The sequence below is a fragment of the Haliaeetus albicilla genome, chromosome 2, assembly GCF_947461875.1.
Source record: "Haliaeetus albicilla chromosome 2, bHalAlb1.1, whole genome shotgun sequence".
Lineage (NCBI taxonomy): Eukaryota > Metazoa > Chordata > Aves > Accipitriformes > Accipitridae > Haliaeetus > Haliaeetus albicilla.
In genome coordinates, this window is record NC_091484.1 from 4,806,489 (window position 1) to 4,829,530 (window position 23,042).

The 23,042-nt window shown below is 42.6% G+C and overlaps 1 protein-coding gene across 1 annotated transcript in view; it reads right to left on the minus strand.

The window, feature by feature from the left end:
- The window catches only part of CDH4 (cadherin 4), a 468,099-nt gene that overhangs the window by 42,617 nt on the left and 402,440 nt on the right, over positions 1–23,042 (minus strand). The window contains exon 8 of the mRNA XM_069804048.1: positions 5,982–6,119. Within this exon, the coding sequence (XP_069660149.1) occupies positions 5,982–6,119 (138 nt within the window). The remainder of the gene's footprint in view (positions 1–5,981; positions 6,120–23,042) is intronic.

Genomic DNA, 23,042 nt, shown 5'->3' on the forward strand with positions numbered 1-23,042 from the left:
TAGGTCAAAAGACAGAAATCTGAGCGGAGTCTGATGCACAAGCAGGGTTAGCAAGATAACCAGGGGAACGGAAAGCTGTAATGTAAAAAGGGGTTGGACGAGTCTGGCTTGTTTAGCTTTGCAAAATGATGTGCAATAGTATATCAGGGTGGAGATGGGAGAGAAAATGGGAAGGAGACCTCAAAATGGGAGGAAGAACTATTTATGGTAGAGGACAATGCTAGCATGGCAGTGATGCACTGAGAGCCTGCTTCACTTCCAAATTCCAAAGCACTTTTCAGAGTGGGCTCATTAGCATTTTCCATAGTACTCGGAGGAACCAGAATACCCGCACAGACAAAGGTCAGACATTTTTGGCAGTGCAGTGCCAAAACCAAAAAGCCCTTTCAACTTCGGTCTCTCTTCACGTCATCTTGCTCATGAAGCGTCGAGCTCTTCACTCTGCTGATTTCATTGCTGACTGATTCAGTCCAGTACAAGCCAGGTTACTAACTCAGTGTTACTGTTAGCAGCCAGAGATGAGTCTGATCTGACACTATTAATTAAATAGCCCAGTTAAAAACTGGCAAGAACTGCTTTTCCTGATGTACTTGCAATAAGTACTTGCTCCTCCACTGATTAGCCAAATCCACTTTGCAACTAGATTAACCTTAGCCAGCAACACATCCCCTTCTGCTAGAATATGAGTATCTCCGTACGCATAGTGTTATTCTGTACCAGCTACTCTGAGTTCACAGTCAACCTTGTGCCAGACTGCCTTTCCCAGGCCAACAAAAGTCACCGCTTCTCAGGCGCTGTGAGCTGGGAAGCACCCACCCATGCCCGACAGTCCGGTCCTAAACCTTTAGAGCTGGTCCTAATGGAAGTCAGCGCTGAGATTAGCCAGCAAGGCAACGCAGCGGGGAAGGGGATGTGGTCCTACAGCTGCCTCTTTAAAACATGCTCCACTGGATTCAGCCTCGGAAGAGGAGATTCTCAAAGCAGTGCCAAAGGGCAAATTTTAAAGTAGCTTTGAATAAGACCTCCTAAGGCTCAGGAGCTTAAAGAACTTGAATAGCCCAGTTTCTTTTTTTCCTTTCTTTTTTTTTTCCTTCTTATTTTTTCTTTTTTTAAGGAGAGGTTGATTGCCAGGCAGGTCTTCCCAAGAATCCACGAGCTCAACTAATCATGAGCACTTCAGCCCTGTGAAATAATATTTCCCTTAAACGGGCTACTATAAAAACAAGTTCTGCACAGTAGGCAAATTTAAAATAACTTTTAATTAACATTTAAGACACAGAAGTCTGATCATGCAAATTCATCTGCGTCTCCTCTCTGTGCCTGATTGTTCCTGATTGAATACGATAAAAATAGACTTTGTATGAATCAAGTGTAGGCATGGATTTCTTTAACTTCTCCTCCCCTCTGATTATGCATTTCCTTAGATAAAGTGGAAACCCTTGGATGGCTATTAACGGTATCATGGGTCAGACTGGAAAGGGCATCCTGCCTGATAGGAGTTAAAAGATTTCACTGGAATTAAAGGCATTCCTTCTGTGAAGAAAAAAGATGTCTCCACCTTGCATAAAATCTCACCTGAGACTATCCAGCACTGTTCTGTCTTGGCTGACTTTTAATCTCTGAAACACCGACACTAATTTCAGAGCACCTCCCCTGTATCTGAGGTGAGCATCTGGCCAGAGGCTCAGCTACAGATCTATATTCATACGGAAAAAAACCGCAACCCGCCTGCACACAAGAGATAAATATTTGAAGGGAGGCTGAGGAATTTCCACATAATTAAGACATGTCAGAGGACATGACCCTGTTGTGAGTAACAGCGACTGGATAACAGAGGGCACAGTGATACCAGTACCCTTATCTTGTAACAGTAATGGAGCCAGTTTCCCAGTAGAACATCCTACAAACCTTTGCAACACAGTCCAGTTCAAATGTCACTATTTTACACCAGCTCATGATTTGGCAGATGCACAACCCACCAAAAATGCCATGAAAATGAACTAGAATAGCTAAGATCCTTAGGGATCTAAGGACTGTGGGAAACTTGGGCATGGGGGATTAAAATACCTTTTTCTAAGGCATCTGAGCCAGAGCCTGTGGGCACGGGCTGGTTGGCTATGCCGTGGAGACGGCGTTACCTCCGCTCACCCAGAATGAGTACCTCTGCTCTTCGGCAGAGGGAAGAATTGCCTCTCTACATTTATTTTTGCAAGCAACAATGTCACATGAAGAACACAACACAAAGAGCAGGCTGAAGTCCCTTAGCTAGCCAGAGGAGCGTTCCCTGGGTCACGGTCCTGCACTAAATCATTAACATTGCCCAAAATAGCTGCCTATGATGTTTATGGCGTTTCGCAGGATGCTCCACTCTTCTGGCGCAGATCTGATTGCTTCCCACTCTGGGGCAGTCTCTCATGAGACGTTTTCTCACTGTTAGCTGCTCTCTGATGCTTCTCGGCATGGCCAGATAGCATTTGCAGATCAAGAAAACATTCACCATCACAAAAAAAGAGAGCTGGAAAGGACTAGAGGAGGTCAACTCGTCCTCGCTATGCCCCAGTGCCTCGCAGTTTGATGCGGATAGTCCTGGTTGTGACTACCAGGACTGGTCACGACTCTTGCTGATGGAGACTGGACTTACAGTTAACAGCAGACTTTAGTTCAAAACTGTTTTATCTAGAGACTGTGATTTCCCCCCCGCCCCATATAATTTCAGAATCCTTTGTGTGAGAAGGTGGGGCTGCTTCTTCCCCTGCCCTTGTGCAGGACCTTCCCCCTGCCTTTCAGGTGATCTACTAGAAGATATGAAAACCACATCAATCCATTTTCACATAAGCAAGCAATCATTCTGGAGTTTCACTGGAGTATCTTCAATTTGTACATTTAAGGATCTTCTGTGTGATTTTGCTACTCTTTTTCCACTTCTCATCTAGCACCCCATTTTGATCACAGCTCATCCGGTATTTTGGATGTCCGTTAACCAACATGCCTCTGCAGGTCATCCACTCCTGTAGACAAGTGATTTTGGTTCTTGTACACCTCTATCTGAACTTTCACACGTTCTGTGCATGCAGCCTCTTCACCCCCCTGCACGGCGTGCTCAGCTATGGACGTGACCTGACTTTGACCATTGCAGTGGCTGTTTTCTTCTCTCCTGTCCCGTTGTTAAATTTTACACAGTAACATTAATTCCTGCTGCTGAATACATGAGCTGTGACACCAGCATGGTGCAGTGTCCTCCTGAGCTACATTCTTATCCAGAAACGATTAAGTCTAAAACCACCCTGGCTGAATGACAGGTAATTTAGGAGCACTATAGGGTGGGCCTTTGTATGTGTCTATGCTGAATATAGTTGCTTGAGCTCCTTTCATCTGGCAGCTTGCCAAGAGCAAACCACAATTTCAGTTATTCAGCCTATTTTGTTTTTACAACAGCATCTCAATGCAAAAGTATTTAAAATAAAAATATACTGTATCTCTCCAAACAGTGCCCACTCTTAAAAGAGACCATGGGCTTTCTTAGCCTCTGAGGAGCTGTAGATTTCCTGGAAAGAGATTTTTGCTATTTTTTAGAGGTGTTAAAATGCAGATCAGACTATCTGACGACAGCAAGGAGATTCAGCTCAGGTTTAAAGAGGCTGATCAGCCTGATGCTGTTCTCCCTGTCAGTCAGGGAAAAACTGTATTATACTTTCATACTCACGTGAAATTCATCCTGGCTATATGTGGGAGTATATAAAAGATATTTGTTTCCACAGAATAAGAAAATATTGTTGTAAAACACCCTTGGTTTTCAGATCTTTATTAAGTCCCATGTGCTACTGTGTAAAGCCCTTTGGCCCTTGCAAAACTCTTTCTTCAGTGATTGAAATTAGAGAAATAATGGTACACATCAACCCTGCTTAGAGGAAGAGTAGCATTTTCTAATCCATTTAAGACAATCCTATGGGTAATTCTCTTGATGGCTTTTATTCCTTCTAGGTCTAACACACACCAAGACATTAAATACTCAGAATTCACCTGAAAGCAAATTTCCATTATCTTACCTTCCATCAGATTCAGCTTTGGAAAGTGTTTCGGAAAGACATTAAAATATACCACATCTGGAGAGATGCTGCCCTCCAGAAGGCACTGATGTGCATGTGTGACTAATCCTGACACAGCTCACCCTGCTACCCGAAACCTCACCTCCTAAAATGCATTTGGACACAAGGACCCAGGCAAGCTGGGTCATCTGGAACAACCTGTGCTTAAATGATGTGGCCACTTGATGTCACTCCTTTTTCACTCAACTATAGGTTAAAGTAATATTTCCCTGGCAGAATAAGGTCCCCCCTGCAAACACTAGCAAGCTGGGGGACACGTGCTGCTGTGGTGAAAAGTCCCATGGCCTGAGAGACACAAAACTTTAAAACTGGCTGCTATAAAATTTTCAAGAGAGAACGATCCCATGCTGGCAGGAGAAAGGACCACATGGCCCAAGACTTGTATCAGATTTTTATGGCTCTTCACAACCATATGTATCATACTTAAAGAGATGTTTAATGACAACTTTACAATACAAAGCTCGGCGTATTCGCTATGGCAGATACGAAGCACATGTGCTGCTGTTAAACCCACCCTACACTCACTGGTGCAGCAATGCAGGCTGCAGACTGAGGCCCAGATCTGAAAATGCACTGTGTGCCCATTTTTCTCTTCATTCAGGAGGAATTTAGTGACTTCCTTTTTCTGAGAATCTAGGTCCAAGTCACTTCGTCGGAAAACGCTGGCACTGCTCGGGAGCTGAGCACATCACATCCATGAGCCCGGGTCCTGATGGCCATGGGAGGGAAGGACCCAGGCTCCCCAGCTGGCGTGGAGCCCATTTGGGTCCATGGTGGCAGAAATTGGGCTCTGCACGACTTCCTTGAGTTCTGCTACGTATCTGTAGTTTGTAAGGGTGTAAGTAAAAACTTGGGTACTACACTAATAAATACCTGCAGAACCTTTAAGATGGAATGAAAATTCAGAATAACGTAAACAAAAACATTCCTCAAACGATGTTCAGTGACTTGGGCACAATGCAGTTAGACTTGCTGTATTTTTAAAGATTTGGTGTCAGTTTAAGATACATCATTTACTGCTCCTTGTTGACCCTCATATGAATATAGATTGTGGATACACAATGATTTCTCATTTATTAGCATGCAGACCTCTGTACTGCTCTGCGGTTTCTAAAATTACTATGCACATTTCAGATGTTCTACATCTAAGTATTATGAAGGCTGGAAAGAGCCAGACTACGTCATTTCACCTTCTAACTCTTCATTTTTACCTTAGCCAGCTCCAAAAATTTGTCATTTGCAATCTCTTATTTTTTCCCCTTGTCCCCTAGTAATAGCAACTTGGAGCACAGGAGAACAGAATAGAGAATTACTGTACTAATATAAGAAAGATCTTTAACTGATTAAAACCAGATGCACTGAAGAATGTCTACACATTTACTGCCAGCACACACAAATACATCTGTTAGAGCTATCGGTGAAATACAAATTTTACCGGATGCCTGTTACCATTCTGAGTATTTACTGCTTCCTTGAAATCGTATCCAAGCTACGAAACCCAAAATATCTCTTACTGTTCAGGGTTTCACTCATAAGTAATAACAACTCTGATATGTCTACAGCCAATTGCTGTGAAACAACTGTATCCTCTTTGGTGCAATCAGACATAGTCTGTTTGCCACATTATTTCAGCTCCTTTAGTACCTCAGCAAAATTGGTCGCCAAATAGTTTTGCTAGTTCATGAATCATTCTGCTTTTCCTTTTCCCTTTTTTCCTCCTTCCCCCCCCCCCCCGCGAAAGTCTTTGTTCCACAGTTATCTATCAAGTTCCTCCTATCTGCCAAACCAGCTAAGAGAGACGACCGATATAAACATCCATGAATTACAAACACGTTGTGTGTCCATGCATCACTGTGCTGATGTATTGATACTTACAGTGCTGGTAGTGAATTCGGGTGGGTTGTCATTCACATCTGTCACCGTAATGATCGCTGTTGCTGTGTTTGAGAGACCATAGTTAAGATTTCCTTCCATATCTGTGGCTTGAACAATGACTATATACTGCTGAACTTTCTGGAAAAAAAAAAAAAAAGAAGAAGAAAAGATGAGAAACAAAAATGCATCCGATGAAACGCCTTGGTTTGTCTTCTGTATACAAGTGCAATCTTTAAGCAGACTAAGAAGTTAATCTGATTCAAAACATTAGTAAAAAAGACAGATAAAATTTTCTATCATGTTTTTGAAGGGATTTTTGCATAGATTGGTGGACATCACCCGTTTTATGGGAAAATAAAAATCTCATGGGCAAAGTTCCTTGGTTGAAACAGACATTTTTGTTAATTTTTAAGCATTTTCAGCAACATTAGTTTCTGTCTTCTGAAAACCACTAAAAATTTTGCTAATGTGTTTTCACTGAAAACATCACTAAGAACATTATACCCGCAAAATTGACAGCAACAATGCCTGGCGGCCCTCCAGCTCGTTCTGCTCACACAGTTTGATGCCCACAAATGTACTTAAAATACTCTCCATGTTTCAATCTTTTACACAATCTTGGTAAATAAGGAGAATTTAAGTCCAGTATGAAAAAAAAATATTCAGTGCAATAAACAGAAGTTCAGCAGATCTGATTTAAATTCCTGAGCACCCCAAACAACGCGGCTCTCAAAGAAAAAGCCTCGGAGCCAGCCATAAAAATCACTCATTAAAGTTCTTCTAAAAGATGCCGTATGTCAATGCAACTGGAAAATAAACTTGAATAAAACAGGAGAGGGCGTCTGATCTTGAATGTGTGTACACCTCCCTGGGATGTCCCTTTACTTTGGAGTATTTGCCTGCATTGAGAAAAGCCTCCTAATCTTTAAAACTGGCCTCAACGATAAACTTTCATTTGGGTCTGCAGAATTTACTATTGATGTCTACACTTGTTGTGCTCAGGGTGCACAGGGCACTTTACAGGCAGATAGGAAAGCAAAGCTCCTTTCCTGAAACACAGGCAAAGGGATGCGCCGAGAACCAGGGAAGGATCCACCGAAAACTGGTGTGACTCAGGGCAAAGCTAAACATTACACCCTATTTCTTAAGGTCTAAGGTGCAATTACAGTTGCGAGCCGGGACACAAGGACTAAACGGCTCTGACGGCACATCGGAGAGCCCGAAGGGTGTGAAAACCAAAGGGAGGCACAATGTCATGCAGGAAAAGCTTTTTCCAAAGCCAAGTTGAGGGACTTCACCGGGAGGAGAGACCTGCCTCGTGCTGGATCGCTCCCGCTCTTGGAACACAGCTTAGGTAGTCGAGGGCTGCTCCCTTTGTGTGCCGATGCTACAAGCGTGTGTAAAATGTCAAATGTCCTTTGAAATTTCAAAGGGCAAGAATTAGGTCAATTAGGTCTCTCTACTCCTATATAAACATTCTTGAAGTGCTGTAATGGGCTTAATTCTTTAATTCTTCTGAGTTGCTAGAATAACAGAGATCTGACTTTCAGCTTTATCTTGATTCCAGGACTTTTAATTGATAGATATTAACCTGCTAAATTGACAAGACATCACACACAGGGATCCATCAGCACCTTGCAACTGGAATATATTATGGAAATGCACTTTCATTAGCTCTTGCTACCTTGTATAATAAAACATGAGGGAGAAACTATTGTTAGCCCTTGTTTTTCCTCACACAAAAAGTTGCCATTCATTACTCCATTTGTAAAACACCAGGTAACTGTAAGGCTGAAACGTCCTTATTGATGAATGTATTTCTATTTCGTATTTAGTTTTTCCTTCCTTATTCTCTCCTACAGACAACTTGGGAGGCTGACAGAAGTATTCCCAAACAGGCCAAATACTAGTGAGCCACATTAGGTTTAAATCATAGAAGGGGGGGAAGATATTTAAGAAAATAGTGGCAATCAGATTCCACATAAATTAGAAAAACAGGTCAGAGGCCCGCACGAGAGACTCCATTTCAATAGCGCACTTCAATGGCAAAGCCACCTCTAACGTTCCTCACTGCAGTGAGACAGAGACACGTAATTCACAGCATTATTTCCGATTTGATGGTGTAGCTGTCGCACATTATTGTAAAAGCTTCAGTGCTTCGGCAGCGACTGCAGGAAAAAAAATGTTCCTTCCTTTCCGTCAGCCGAGAGGGCGATGAAACAGCCTCCATTGGCGGGGGTGCTTCTTTCTTAACTTGGCATTTTTCTATTTTACCGTGTTTGCAGACTGACCGACCTCTTTACAGCTGCTGGGCTCCCAGGTCACGCTCCCAGGTGTGCCCAGCGGAGCAAGCCGGGGCTGTCGCGGCAGCGTGCCTCCAGCTAGGGCACGGCAAAGGCAGCTCCGGTTCTGTGTCAAAAGCAATTCTGAAACTCGTGACACTGTTATGCAAACTTTAATCTGAACTCCGAGAACAAACTGCAGACCTTGGGTAAGGTCACACTCTGTCTGCACAGCACTTATTCATACCGGGACCCAGTCTGCAAACCTCCCGCTGCTTTCAGCTCCTTTCTAGCTTGCTTTATTCACTTCTTAACCAAAACTTCCCTGGAAAAATGAATCCTCTTGTACAAGATGGGGTAAGGGACTAGAAAGCCTCATTTAAAAGTTTTAACTTCACGATTTTACTGCTTCGTAAATTACACATACTCTGATGACACACATACGTGTGTGTGCATGCTCACGGACCCTGTCTTATTAATCTCAGGTTTACAATAAAGTGTTTTTTATTTAACAAAGCACCTTTCACTGAGCATCACAGCACTGTGTTAATAAAAAACCCCACACAAATTCAGAAAACTAAATTAAAGAAATTTAAAAGAAAGATTACATCAATCAGATAATACAATGCCAAAAATGAAAATGCCCAGAATTTAGTAACGTACAAATGTACCAGCCACAAAGAGCTGGTGCCTAGGGATGGGAAGAGGGGAAGGATGGCAAAGGAGCGCTGCACATGTGCAAGCAAGCGCAGGGAGTCCAAGCCTAGTGAGAAAGTGTTAGGAATTATACCAGAACTCAAATGGATGGAGCAATCGGGTAGGATCGTTGTGGCCATGCACATGTTTAAGATGGGCAGTATATCTCAGGATATTGGAGAGAGCTGCAGCAATCAGGGACATGTGAGAGGTGAGCTGCTGGTGGAAGCTTAGAGACATCACCAAAGTTGCACTGATTTCTGTCAGCTTAAGACGTAAGTATTGCTTTTAGAGCAAAAGTACAATCTGATATGGAGAAAGGCCTTGGTTTGTACATAAAGTTGTATAAAACACAAAGACATGTAAAACATAGAATAGAACGATAGAAATATTTAGGCTGGAAAAGACCTTTAAGACCATCGAGTCCAACCATAAACCTAACGCTGCCAAGTCCACCAAATGGAAGTAGCCTGACATTTGTCAAACCTTTAGGCACTTGGTTGCCATCCATATCCAGTTCCATCCGAAAGGCTCCAGTGTGGGCACGTAAGGGTGCTGCTTTCAAGCACCTAGTTTTAGTTTACAACTAATTCAATCTTCAGTGAGATTGGCCCCAGCAGATAACAAATTACTGCTTTTTTTGTTTTTCTGTAGCTAACCTTTTTGCTTTTGTGCATTAAGCTGATTTTATTGAACTATTCAATCAATTTCAATTTCAACATGTCCTTCCAATTTGTCACAACATCTCCAGGGGCATCTTAGTTTGTTGTCCTAATATTATTATTATTGTTACAACTATTAAAAAAAAAAAGGCAGCCCCAAGCATGAGAGACATTTTCTTGATGGCATTTTGATCATACAGAATAATTCTCATATTCTCTTTCTTTACAAAAATGACATTTTAACTAGCACAGGGCAGAAACCACAGCACAGAGGTAACACAAGAGGGTCCTAACCCAGAGAAATGAAACAGTTACTATATGTTTGCTCTGATGGTGATGCTGCAGAACTAAAGAAATGAGCCTCTGCCCTGAGGGAGTGTAGACTAAAAAGCCAGCCCCAGTGAAGACCCTGGAAGATCCAGTGGCCAGTATTTTTAATAAATCTAACAAATCTTCAAGCTAGAGGAAGTAAATGTGCTTCCTCTATTTAAGCCAAGGAAAAAAAACCCTCATCTTGATAAGTGCAGAGCTTTTAGTCTGACCTAAAAACTAAGAAGGGCTTTTGAAGGAAAAAAATATGAAGGAAAGAATAATTAAAGGAACTGTGGCAGATCTAATCTGTCTGCTCGTGTCAGTCATCTGATACAGTGCCACAAAGAAATACATCACCTAAATTCCAGAAGATGGGAATCAACTGAAGAAAATCGGTTAAGCTGGTTAATGGGAAGTTGATCAAGGTCTCGGTTTAAAAAAAAAAAAAAAAAAAAAAAAAAAAAAAAAGAGTACAGTGCCTTGTACAAGAAGAAATAACAGCTTGGAAGAAAGGTAACCTGACAGTTAAATAACAGAAACAAGATGCGATTTCATAGTACAAAATACAAGATAACGCAGCAAGGGACCAATAACAAAACTTTTCTGGAAGCTGGTTTATTGGACACGAGCAAGGAGGACCGGCACCACGTCCCAGCAGCTCCCTGCCGCCGAGCAAGACACAAACGCCATCGGGAAACGCATCGTGTGCGGTATTAGCATTGCAGATACGGCAACATTAATTCCTTGTGCCAAGCACCGAGGGCTCATCGGGATGCTGTGCACAATCCAGGTCCCTTGTATTCACTGCTGAGCAACCCGGACCCGACCAGGTGCCGGCAGTGAAGAGCCCATCACTGGAGAAGAGCCTAGAAGAGCTTGGCTTGTTTAGTCTAGCAAAATTAAGGCTGATAGCAAATATGATTGCTGTCTATAAATACATCAGGAGGATAAACACTAGGGAGGCAAAGGAGCAATTTAAACTAAAGGACAATGTTGACACAAGAACAAATGGGTATAAACTGCCATGAGTAAATTTAGGCTGGAAATCAGTAGGTCCCTTCACCACTAAAGGAATGAGATGCTGGGGTGATCTAATACAGGGTCTGGGGAGCAAAAACGTTCAAAAGAATATATCAAATTAGGGATAAAATTCTTTTGGTCTAGGTAGAAATTATGACAAATTGAGCTAAAGCAGAAGTCAGATCTCACCATTCTCTGTGCACAGACAACTTCTCAGGAAGAAAAAGAATAAAACCCCTTTCAGTCCAAATACTACAATATGTTTCTGTGAAAATGGTTTAAGACTTAACACCGATCGATATCACTGAACCAAACCATTCCATCGGCACACACAAAGGAATAGGTGCCCCAAACAAAATTACAGTTATTGCAAGTGGCTCTTCCCATCAAGGTACAAGCTGGCATGAAAGACACCATCTCAAATCCCCAGCCGAGCTGAGCACGGTCTTGCCGAGAGAGGTTGTGAGCTAAAGTAAATCATATTCAGAGTCTAAACAAAGTATTTTAAAATGAAGTCCTACTAAGGAAGGGCTAGCTGCGATCCCAGTTTTCAAATGTGCATGCACAGTATTTTTAGGAATATGGCTATTTCTGGTTTACGCATGCAATTATTATAAATCACACATGAGCTGGGTAACTGTGTATACCAAAGTCCAGAAATGCAGTAATTATGTGATTAAATTAATCTGCATTATGGACAAAGGGTTTGCAAAATTAGGACCTACATTTTCAAAGCTCCGTACAAATATTGTCCAATTAATTACCACTTCCTGAGAAATTTATGACTAGCTAATTTTAGCATCATGTCTGGTAAAGCAAATAAGGTTACCAGGATTTTGCTGTAGGATGTACTGAATAGGAATCTATTGGTGAAAGCGACAGAAAATCTAAATCCTATTTCCTCCCATGGCTATCCTCACAGTTTCTTTATATTTATGTGGTTTTTCCATCTCCCCTTACTTTTGCAATACCAATGAGAAGAATATAGGATGTTCTTCTGACTTGTTTTCTAAATCATTTATTTACATGCTAGTGAAGTTTTAATGTTCACTTTTTTTGGTATAAGAGAGTTGGTGGTGAACACACTAGTAATAAATATTATACCAGAGCCGATTTGAAAACAAATAAACTCCCCCCAAACATTCACTTGACTGCAACAGAAATACTTTTCCCCAAAAGATCTAACAAGCTATCATTTAAACAAAGCTCCCAGGCAGACCTTTTAAAGCATTTATCCCTTAATACTCCCTACTTAGCCACGGTTAAATACGAACACGGATTTCCAGAAGAGAGCCCTATTCTGGGAGCTCAGTGAAGAAGGCAGCTTTCACAGAACAACCAGAGCAGCCAACACCTTTCGCAGTTCCCCCCCCAGAGACGGTGGTGGTGCTGAGTGAGCTTCATTCATGTGCCAGAGTCGAGCAGCGCCTTTGATATAACTTGACCTTTTCATCTCTTACATATAGTGCCGCATCATGTCACGTATGCGGCACCCTCGGCAGACATCAAACCCGGGGTCCATGAATCTTAATGCACAAGCTGCTGCTGCCCGAGCTAAAAAGATGCTGTTTTGCTCCATCTCAACCTCGCTACACAGGACCAACTACTATCAGAGGCGTTTCATGCTCCTGCTAGGACAGGGCTGTAACAACGGAGGGGACCCCATCTTTAAAATGAACTGGGCTACTTACTCAGTGCTGTACAACCATGAACAGTGAAGCAGACAGACAGGTTTATTTTCTCCATTTGGCTGGGGTTTTATTGGCTTTTCTTCCAGCGTGGCACAGTGTTCCCCATCCATGAGCATCTGGCATATTTGATTTTATGAGCTACCTGCAACTGCAGAGCTCTCGAGCAGAGGCAGTGCCTTGGTCTAACTCTATCTCACAACACACAGTTTATTCTCCTGGAAACGGTGGTGTGTTAATTAAGCTGGCTTTCTTCCTTAACAAAGGTGTCGATGTGAAACACCCTGGCCTCTGACATGCAAGTCTGACCCCATGAATACCTGCTACCATCTAACTGAACCCGCCTGTCATCCAGATATTGAAGAACGCCTCCAGCTCAGGAAAAGCCTTGATCCCACCATCTACAGCTCTTCAAGTCACACTTCGTAGCACGTTCCCACCTCTCCCGTGCCCTTAAAACCAAGGCTACAGCTCTGCCTGGCTCCTCACCACCACTGCATTTCAGCCGGAGGGTGGGAAAGCCGACACACGCTGAGCAAACATCTGGGGGAGATTTTCCTCTGCTGTTCTCAAAGGGTGAAGCACCCCCCACGCTAAGGGCCATCCCCAGCTCACACACTGTTCCGCTCCCACGCACACCATACTTAACTGGAGTTTAAAGAGGAGGATGACTTCTCGTGCTAACCCTCCACATGGCGGAGGATTTCTGCCAGCAGCGCTTAGCATGTGTGACTCAGAAAGAAGGAAAATATTTATCCAGGAGTCGTTCTGATGAGCACTTCTAGTGTTTGCTCTGACTCACCGGCCGAAGCACTGGCGGTTTTCACCCACACCACCAGGCTGAAAGAGCTGTTCTAGAAATCTTCAGAAATCAGCCTAACACGTGCCAATTTTTTCTGAGACAAATAAAGGTCCAGAGACCACAAGCCAACCTCAGGATTTTCATTTGGCACTGCACCTGTATTGACAATCGGCCTTTAATAGCTTTCACCTGGCAGCCTGATTAACAACCCGCAATTAAACTTTTTTTTAACACTTCTCCTCTCAGCACCTGAGACCTCTAACCCGTGGGATCTCACACCTTATACTACTCATCTTTTTCTCTCTTAAGCTACTGCACTTTAAGATAGTATTTTAATGTGTTACAATTTACACATTTTAACCCATTCAGAACCAGCAGACAGGCAATCAACTCTTGCAGCTTCTCCCAGGGTGGGTGTTGAATCTCCCATGTAGGTGTAAATGGGACCTGCTCCAGCTTAGCAGCTATTTTCTCCTTTGTGTGGGGGCTTCTGAAAGCAAAACAGCTTCTGGTGGTGGGTACAACACCCGGCAATAGCAAACTGAGCTTTCGTATGAAAGCATAAGAAGTGCTTTAAAAGTTACCTGAAAGAAAGCGAATATGATCTTTTTATCACAGAGAGGTTATAAAATCAAAGGACGCCAGAAAGCCTTTCAGGAGTCTACTCTGTTTGGCCTTTTAGTAGTGTGAGACCAAATAGTTCACTGGCTGTTGCCCCTGGCTGCCTTTTTTTGTGTTATTCAGACAGTGAAAGTGGTGAGAGTGGAAACCTTTCCAAAGGACATGCTAGGTACAGAGAAGACCCTAGCAGTCGTACCGAAAGCCTTCCAGCATCCTGGCTGTACGTTCCTGTAGCCTCCAGGACAGAAGATACATGAATCAAACTGAATTGCTCGTCCACCTAATTTCATTGTGAGAGCCAGGATTTTGCTGAACAGCCAGCTCCAGGAGCCGTGTTATTGACTGAGAATCTCATCTCAGAAAGCGATCTGCTAGTTGTCAGGGATACAAAGGGAAGCTTAGAAATATAAACTCCAAACACTGAAAAGCCCCGAAACAAAACCAGGACACCGCTCCCCCCCCCCAGCATACAAATAACTGAAAATGGTAACACAGACCGGGGATCCTGGTGGATCATTTTAATGATTTTCTTAATTCCTGGTGCTAGCAATACTGTGCATAGGAAGGGCTGTATTAAGCATGAACAGAGATACTTTTGAGTGGGATATGCTGCAACCACATTCATCTGATATATATATAGATACACTTTTTTTTTTTGAGTGAGTTTTATTCCTGAGGGATTAGACACTGAACCTGGGCTATCAAGGTTTTGAAAAGACACCCAAACTGAAACCCCACTGCGGTGGAACACGTGAGGAATATCAGTGCAATAACTTCTGCCCAAGGAAAGGGACCTACTGGAAAATACATCCACCAAAATAGTCAACTGACCCAAATGTCCCTTGCAGAGGGTTTGCCGTGCTCTGACCCCAGCTGGCCACCACTTATGGCAACAGCATGTTTTGAAGTATGCTGTATACAAGGTTAATAGCAAGGTAGGGTGTGTTTAACCTGATACTTGTTCTAGATTTCGAGTTGCGGAGGGTGGGGATTAGAGGTCACCAATTTTTTTAGCTGATACTTGAGCACAGACATTTGTCAAAACTTGAATGTAGTTGCTTAAAAAACTTTTAAGCCCAAAGAATTTTTTACATATCTGAAACAGTGCTTTAAAATTGTCCTCATTCTTTACAGTTCACCCAAAACATAAATAGTACCTCTATATTTAAGACGGTGACAGTTATTTTCCAGTTTTGGGAAGTTTTATAACATGAACATAATATTTGTTGGGATTTTGGGGTTTTTTTTGACTGAGCCTTGGCAAATAAGACACCAAGCCTAGAGCAAACAGAAAATAAGGACTGGGCTGTTTTCAGAAGATAAGTACGAAATGAGAAACACCACCAAAAAGAGGCCAGTGTTCTGTAGCATTTCTTTTCTAGTCTTAAAATGTTTTACGTACTGGTGCTGCCACTGAGGGACCTAATGATTTCCACGCCTCATGGAGTCCCATAAAGGCACTTGGGTTGTGCACAGTGTATTGAAGCTATTCAGGCGCTATGGACTGACTTCAAAATTATTATCGGAATTATTATCAAAATTATTACTAGAAACTCCATTGTAACAGTATCTCTGTCCTTGGATAGTATCGACTTTCCTGTTTAGAAAGACTGTCAGTTAATGAGCTTCTCATATGGTTCTCTCATTTAATGCCAAAATTAGAATCACAGAATCATTAGTAATGGGTTACATCTCACTCTTCAGTGATCCAAACTACATATCAGATATAAGTCCACAAGGAAGCAGGAGAGAAATAAGGAAAATGAATTACATGCTTCTGATACTGTCACCACTGATAGTCATGCAAGGGGGTGGCAGTGAGCTGCTATGAGCTACAAATAAATTTCATTAAGAAAAAGAGATGTGACGAATATCTTGGATAATGTATTTTGATTCTGACTGCAGCCACTGACTTGGTGCCAAAACAGAGTAGGGTTGTGATTAAGGCTGCGGGCTGCAGCTTGGAAGACCTGGATTTCTTTTGCATTTTCCCAAACGCTCCCCAAGTGAACTTTAGTAGGTCATTTAATTTTTCTGTGCCTCAAAGAAATTGAAAATAACACTTCAAAATGAAATGAAAACACTTTCTTATCTCACAGTGATATCGTGAGAATAAAAACCCATTAGTCTGCTGAAGCACTCAGCCACTCTGATGAGGAGGGCTGCAGAAGTACCCATCTCCAGCACCCTTCCCTCTGGTGGCAGCCGCACTGGCTACTGGCGCAGAAGTTGGCATCTTTCGGCATCTGGGCAGAAACAAGAAGCAACTCAGACCCAGCAGACGCAGCTTTCAACTCCCATCAGTACTGTGCAGGCTTTATGCCCCCGAGATGCCAGGTCACCTTGCAAAGCACTTAAAAGGAGACCTGAGGAATAAGCCTTCTAACTTTTGGCTGAGGCAATTTTTGTAAAACCATGAAATTACATTCGGCTTTTCTTGGACAGAAGAGATGAGCAATAGTTCAGTGTCTAGGTGGTCACACAGCAACCGTCACTGCTAAGAGGTGCCCTTTGGTAAATATGCCAGCATTAAATTGATGCCACTTCCAGTTTGGATCTGCTACTTTCTGACAAAAGGCGTGAGTGTTGAGAGGTGGAAAAAAATCCAAAAACCCCAGGCAGACCAAGAGAAGGGAAAGTAAACAACAATCTGAGAAACAGTTTTGAGAATAAAAAATGACCTTCTTTGGACTTGTGCAAACCAAATTCTTCCTATAGTGTGTAACTTCTTGGTGATTACCCAAAGGCCAGGCTTGGGGAAAAAAAAAATATCCTAGTTATGTCCATTGCACTCTCATAATCCACAAAACCTTTGCTGTCAAATGCTGCCAGAGCAATTTAATAAACAGGGAGAATGCCTTAATGTATTCTGAAACCTGAAAACCACCCATCATTAGCCCCACATGCTGTTTTCCTACTTTCTCTGCTTTAAGCCATTTAGCTGCTACAGCTGTTTTTCTTGTAAGTCAGACTTTGGGTTTTATCAGCCTGATTTGTTTTCTAGTATATCTCGCTTGATTAAAAAGAGGAAGAAAAACCTTTCACAATTCAGGTAAAACTGTCTTCTTCTTTAAGCTCTGTCGGGCTGGAAGCTTGAAAAAGATCATCAAGAAGAACAGTGTAGGTGAATAAATATTCATAATATTGCTCATAATTTACACTTGGTCTCATTTTTGCAGATGGGCTTGAAATTCCACACTCATGACTGCTGCTATAGTCAGACCTTTTTATTCTTAGGAACATGAGGTTTTCTAAATCCTATCAACGCAGCAATTAAAAAAATAAAATAAATGTAATATATTCAACATAATACATTCAAACCACTTCCTCTAATCCTATATGTATACACAGGGTGTGTACAACACAAGGATCCTGGATTTTAAAATTAACGGCAGTCAGGAGCACGAGACTTGGGAATCTGTACTGTGTTGACTCCGTACGGTCTGGACAAAATCAACTAATTTGGTGTCATTTGTTATTCATTGCTGAGAATTATTTTAAGAAAATAGCTTGGCTAAGTCCTTGCTAGCTGCATATCACAGAATCATAGAATGGTTTGGGTTGGAAGAGATGTCAAAGATCACCTAGTTCCAACCCCCCTGCCCTGGGCAGGGACACCTTCCACTAGACCAGGTTGCTCAAAGCCCCATCCAGCCTGGCCTTGAACAATTCCAGGGATGGGGCAGCCACAGCCTCTCTGGGCAACCTCTTCCAGAGCCTCACCACCCTCACAGTGAAGAACTTCTTCCTCACATCTAGTCTAAATCTACCTCTTTCAGTTCAAAGCCATTACCCCTTGCCCTATGTCTACATGCCCTTGTAAAAAGTCCCTCTCCAGCTTTCCTGCAGCCCCCTTTGGGTACTGGCAGGCTGCTGGAAGGTCTCCCCGGAGCCTTCTCTTCTCCAGGCTGAACAACCCCAACTCTCTCAGCCTGCCTTCACAGGAGAGGTGCTCCAGCCCTCTGATCATCCTGGTGTGCCTCCTCTGGACTCGCTCCAACAGGTCCATGTCCTTCTCATGGTGGGGGCCCCAGAGCTGAACGCAGTACTCCAACGAGAGTGGAGGAGAGGGGGAGAATCCCCTCCCTCGACCTGCTGGTCACGCTTCTCTTGATGCAGCCCAGGATACGGTTGGCTTTCTGGGCTGCAAGCGCACACTGCCGGGTCATGTTGAGCTTCTTGTCAACCAACACCCCCAAGTCCTTCTCCTCAGGACTGCTCTCAGTCCATTCTCCGCTCAGCCTTATTTGTGCTTGGGATTGCCCCGACCCACGTGCATATATGCCTTCACCATTAAGAATATGCCTTCATAATGCCTTCCATATGCCTTCACCATTATGAATTGAAGGGAACATCCAAACAGTGAAGGAACAGGTTATAGTCAGAAAAGCAGCTGATTTAATTAAATTTGGCAGAATGAAAGGTTAGTGGAAAACAGTCAAATAACTGAGAAGAGATTAATGCGAGATGCTCCCTATTGTATTTCCCTTAAGAGCTGTTTTACTCAGTATGGGAAGGGTCACGTTGTGTTGATTTGCTGAGAAAGAATGTGATTGACAGAATCCCTGGAAAAGAAACTCAGTTTGGTTGCAAAGTCAGAAATACTAATGGTGGCTTCTGTCAAAACCAGCTCTGCCTGAAAATGGCTTTGTTTCCCTGGCTTTTAAGAGGGCTACGCTCTTCCAGGTGCTATAGACAAATACTCCAGACATGATTAACCGGCAAGGTTGAGTCAGTGTAGACTGAACTGGAAGATGCCCAGTTTAAAAGCTATCATGGGTACTATGCCTTGTACGCATCACTAATGTTCAGTCTACTGGATCAGCACTGGGGATCGGGCAACGTGGGACGTACAGCAAAAAGACCTGCCTGCCTCCTTCATTGCTCTCCTCTGCAAACTTTGACCCCCAAAGCCATGGAAGTGTGCCAACCGTTTTGTTTCAGCAGCAACTGAAGAGTTGCTTTGCATGGCACTGACCCAGCCCCTGCTTTGACTGCTGCGCGGATGATATTTGAGCTAACCTGCAAGCCCTGCTGATTATGGAAAAGTCAATTTTTTGTGTGAAAACAGGTGCAAAAGGAAAGATCTTCAATGCTGTGGGAGAAGTAATCAAAAGCTTACCCTGTGAGTGAAGGATTTTGAGCTGGCTGGAAATTCTAACCCACGACATGAAACAAAGACATCTGAACATGAATGAGATTTGATCTTGTTCACTTTGCATATATTAATAACGCCAAAGATGTAACATACAAGAAATAAAAATATGCTGTTGATTCACACTTGATTGTTGTACTACATCTTGGTGTAGAAGAAGGGATACAATTCAGCCTGAATCTGATGGAAAAAACACTTAAGTCCAGAGCAAAATATGGTAATAAAGTTTGTGATAACTTACCAAGTGCAACCCAGCTACAATCACTTAGATGGTACAAATCACTCACTGAACAAGATCTAGGATTAATGGAGGATAAAATGCTATACTTTTCAGAATGAGGCATCTCAGCTGTTTTTTAGAAGCTAATGATCCTAATGTTATATGTAGATGTATTAGATAAATACAAAAGAAAGATTTTTTATTAAACGTTGTATTAATGGATTTGAGTGAAGTCATGAATGCATTATTATGTGTACTCTTAGGAAAGGAAGGCCACCAAAATAAAGAAATATTTGCAGAGAGCAGTCTTAATAGCGCAGAGCTTCCCGTGGAGCTTAGTGATGGTTCTCAGCACTCACTGCTCTCTAGGGTACAACATTTGGGGAATAAGAAACAGAGAGATTCCAGGAAAATATTGACTGCTATACTAAGCAATCACAGGTTTGCAATAGAAAGTGGCTGCAGGGTATTTGGACAAACTGATTTTGGTGATGATGCCTGCATCTTTTGGGTTCAGTTGTGCCCAAAGACTCAGCAGAGAAACACTGCAATGAGGTCTGAAACCCAACCTCTGGTGACTCAAGATGCTCTGCGGATGCCTTTTGAAAGATGGGATGCCAGCTCTACAGGACCCCGGCTTCAGCGGGACTTCACCACCCTCCAGGGTATGTGTTTTCTGCTTTGGAGAGTGAAGACCTGTACAACTCAATATACTGCCTGCTCAGAAGGTTTTAGACAAGAGATAAAACCGGGGAAGTGAGGAACAGGAACGAACAGCTTCATGATAAACTGAAAAACTGCTGATAAACTAAATGACTGAGAAGCCAGGCTGGCAGAGCGCCACTGCGAGAATTCGCTGTGATGAGAGGGGACGTTTTCCTTCCCATATTGGGCCTGTCAGCCTTAATCAGATCTCCGTTAGCAGAGCCGCTGTATGTCCAGGTGAGACTACAAAGAGAGCAATAATTATCATTCAGGAAAGAAACTCCTCAATGTCAACGGCAGGAGGAAAAGGTTGGGTCAGAATAGTTCTTTGGAATGTGCTCCACACGAAATGTTCTGATATACAAAGCGTGGAATTTAAATGCTGTGTTTGTTAATTTGAAAGAGGAGGGAGTGGACCAAGAAGGATTTTTGATAATCCTAAAATGTCCCAGCTGTACAGGGAGACCTTTGGCAGGGTAACTTGGGCCCTTTCTTGTGACCGTATGTAAAATGAGGATTGAGCAGTAGCCACAACCAATAATTGAAGGCAGAATTTAATTTTCTCAGATCAGGGCCTTAATCAAGCAGCATTTAATTTCTATGCTTTTTGTCATCTAAGGGATGCATGGGATCTTTGCAAGTGTCAAAGGCCTTTAAGTGGCCAGGAGCAGGTTCCATCTTAGCAGGGGAAATTTTATAAAGGAGTCAGCACCGTAGAGACCCCCTCGACAACCTCCCGGAATTAACTTCACATTGCCACAAGGTATGAAAAAGGAACTTACCAACCACCCTTATGTGATGAAATGCAATTCTTGTGGTTATAAAATTGGAGGAATGTAGCAGTTTCTTGGCTATTAGCTGCAAGAGGGAGTTTCAGCATTTCAGTTCTCTCCAATTCTGGCTACATTTCCTCTTAAAAAAACATTTACGTATGGAAGTGCTGAATTTCATACGAGAAGCAAAATTACCCTGAATTTAGTAGCCTACATTATAAGATACTCAAAAGTAACAGACTGAAATGAAAAATCGCAAAGCATAATTCCGCCAAGATAATTAATCCTTGTTAAACCATGACCCGATCATATATGATGCTGCTCTGACAAGCTTACTGAAATGCTATAAATAATGCCAGCATATTTTATTTTCTTTGTAGGCATAAATATTGACAAATTCATACTCATTAAACTTCTGCGAGCTGGGAATTATCCCCATTTCTCAAATGGGGAACAGGCAGAGGAATTAAGACTATTTTTTCAGAGGCATTCATCAGTTTGGGGAGTCCAGTTTGAGACGCTGAATACAGTTTTAAGCCTTCTTTATGCAAAGAAGTAAAGCTATGTTGATCAAATCCATACTGGCAACCTTACTTCCTTTCCCCCCATCCTCAATTGAGACCTGTTTCCGTGTGCAAGAAAGTCCTTTTGCTGAGATGCACCAGTTTCCCGAGCAAAATTACTTAGAACAGAAAGAAACCTTTTGTCACTGTAAGTTTTGGGCAGCAATTCATTGTTTTATACTCAGTGACAGAACTAGCCCAGCAAAATGTAACTGCAGACTAAGGATATAGGTACATAAAAAAAATTATTCTGAGACAAGCTGGGGTATGGATTTACAATGCCGTAGTCCCTCCACAGGATCTGCTTCCATGCTCCTCTTCACCTGCAGTAAGCCTGGGGTATCTTATCCCACTTCAGGCTACCATGCACTACCTGTAATTTGTTCACGTTAGTTGCAAATGATAGTCCTTATTCTAGTAGATACTTTCTGACAATTAGAAAGGAAAGCGTATATTGTGGTATAAAGAATCCCTCAAAACCATGTATTTTTGCTCTGGTCGTGATGTGGAATTCAAGCAAATCTAATCTCAGCTGTCTGTGGCCCCATGCTCTATAATCTCAGCTCCCCGTACGACACAAAGGAAACATCCCCAAAACTGCACCAGGATTTTCTTCAGAATCCAGCTGAACCTCTTACCCCTGTAGCAGATTTAGAAGGGGCTGATGAGATTCTAAGTTTAATGCTCTCCTAAATACTGGTGAGGCGTGTACTTTTGGAAAAGAAAATAAGTATTTATCTTACTCCTACAGCAGTATATAATGTTAAACTTCCATAGAGCTTCTCACCTCCGGTTCTGGAGGTGGTGTACAAACTTACATTAAGTAAATGTCATATGTGTGTGTAGCTTTGTTTCCTCCGCTTCTCAGACAAAACTGTGCTGTGAAAGCAGAAGGACTAGAAGCTGATGTACTTCACTGCAAGCAAGAAGCAAGGCTGTAAGACCAGGCTGCATGTGGACCTGGTGGGACCATCCTCTTCAGGCAGGATATGAAAGGATTTAGGACTGGTCCTTGGTCTCGCCTAAGAAGAAGCTGGAGGCTGTGATAAGTATGTGTCAAGATTGTTGTGAGATGGATTAACTCCCTGTGGGGAATAAGGTGAGATCATGAAATGTATTTAATTTTATCATAAGGTGCACTCACATTTGTGTCCCAGAGGTGAAAAGGTTTTATCTCTTCCCACTAACTGCAGTGTTTACCTCGCTCTCGGTTAATGGGAGCTGTATGGATTTTTTATTTCCCTTTTCTCGTAGCAAATGTCAGAACAGGCCAGGTTTAGAAACATATTAGCTGACAGCACAAACAAAGTGCTAACTCAAACCAGCTGTAACAGGTCCTTACTTTGAGTCTTTAAGGTCTCTTAACTAAACCATTAGCCCATGGAGTCATTGATTTAGAGCACAGACCTTGCTCCACAAAAAAGCCAGTCCAGAAGGAGGAAAACACAATGCACATCACAGACATCCCATTTTCACTGCTCCATCCAAAACACAGAAGACCGTCCTGGGATGGCACCTTCCTCCCATCTAAACACTAGAAGGTGCGCATCCGAGGAAGGGGA